Here is a 680-nt window from a genome sequence, read left to right on the forward strand (position 1 = left end):
GAGGGTGTGAGTGAGTGTGTGTGTGAGAGGGTGTGAGTGTGTGTGAGAGTGTGAGTGGGTGTGAGTGTGTGTGAGAGTGTGAGTGTGTGTGTGTGAGGGTGTGTGTGTGTGAGGCATTATTGTAGGACGAAAGCACATTAATATAATGTGCGAGCGCGATTCTCTGTGTGTGTCTGTGTGTGTGGTGTTTCAGCTGAGTCAGAGGCCCACAGTGGAGGATCTGCGTCGAGCCAGGATCCTGATCCGCTTCTGTGATTACGTGGAGGTGTCGGACGCTCAGGATTACGACAGACGTACAGACAAACCCTGGATGAGACTCACGGCGGCCGACAAGGCAAGTGTGGAGGACGCTCAGATGAGTGTCTGCACTGGTCTGGTGTTTTGTAATACTGTAGGTGGAAAATCATTTGGTAACAAGTCACTAAAATGATTAATAATATGAAAATGAGTAGAACTGACTGAATAAGGTGCGTGAGTAGCAGGTAACTCAGCTGTCAGGTGAAACCATGCTTTGCTCATCGACGGGTGGCACATGTGCACCTGTTCAGATCAGAACTCTGAGCTTGTGTTACACAATGCTGCGTTATATAAATGAAGGGACAGCCGAGACCAGAGGATTTAAACGGGGCTGAAGCGTGCAGTGTTTGTGAGCCTCTTCAGACAGCTGGAGTGACGTGTGT

At 49.4% G+C, this 680-nt stretch overlaps 1 protein-coding gene across 1 annotated transcript in view; it reads left to right on the forward strand.

The window, feature by feature from the left end:
* LOC107576710 (phosphatase and actin regulator 1-like) overlaps positions 1-474 on the forward strand; it is a 4,158-nt gene extending 3,684 nt beyond the window's left edge. The window contains exon 5 of the mRNA XM_016262853.1: positions 194-474. Coding sequence (XP_016118339.1) covers positions 194-430 — 237 coding nt within the window. The 3' untranslated portion in view covers positions 431-474. The remainder of the gene's footprint in view (positions 1-193) is intronic.
* The last annotated feature ends 206 nt before the right edge of the window (positions 475-680 follow it).

Source organism: Sinocyclocheilus grahami, unplaced genomic scaffold (genome assembly GCF_001515645.1).
Source record: "Sinocyclocheilus grahami isolate Dianchi unplaced genomic scaffold, SAMN03320097.WGS_v1.1 scaffold4201.1, whole genome shotgun sequence".
Taxonomy (NCBI): Eukaryota; Metazoa; Chordata; class Actinopteri; order Cypriniformes; family Cyprinidae; genus Sinocyclocheilus; species Sinocyclocheilus grahami.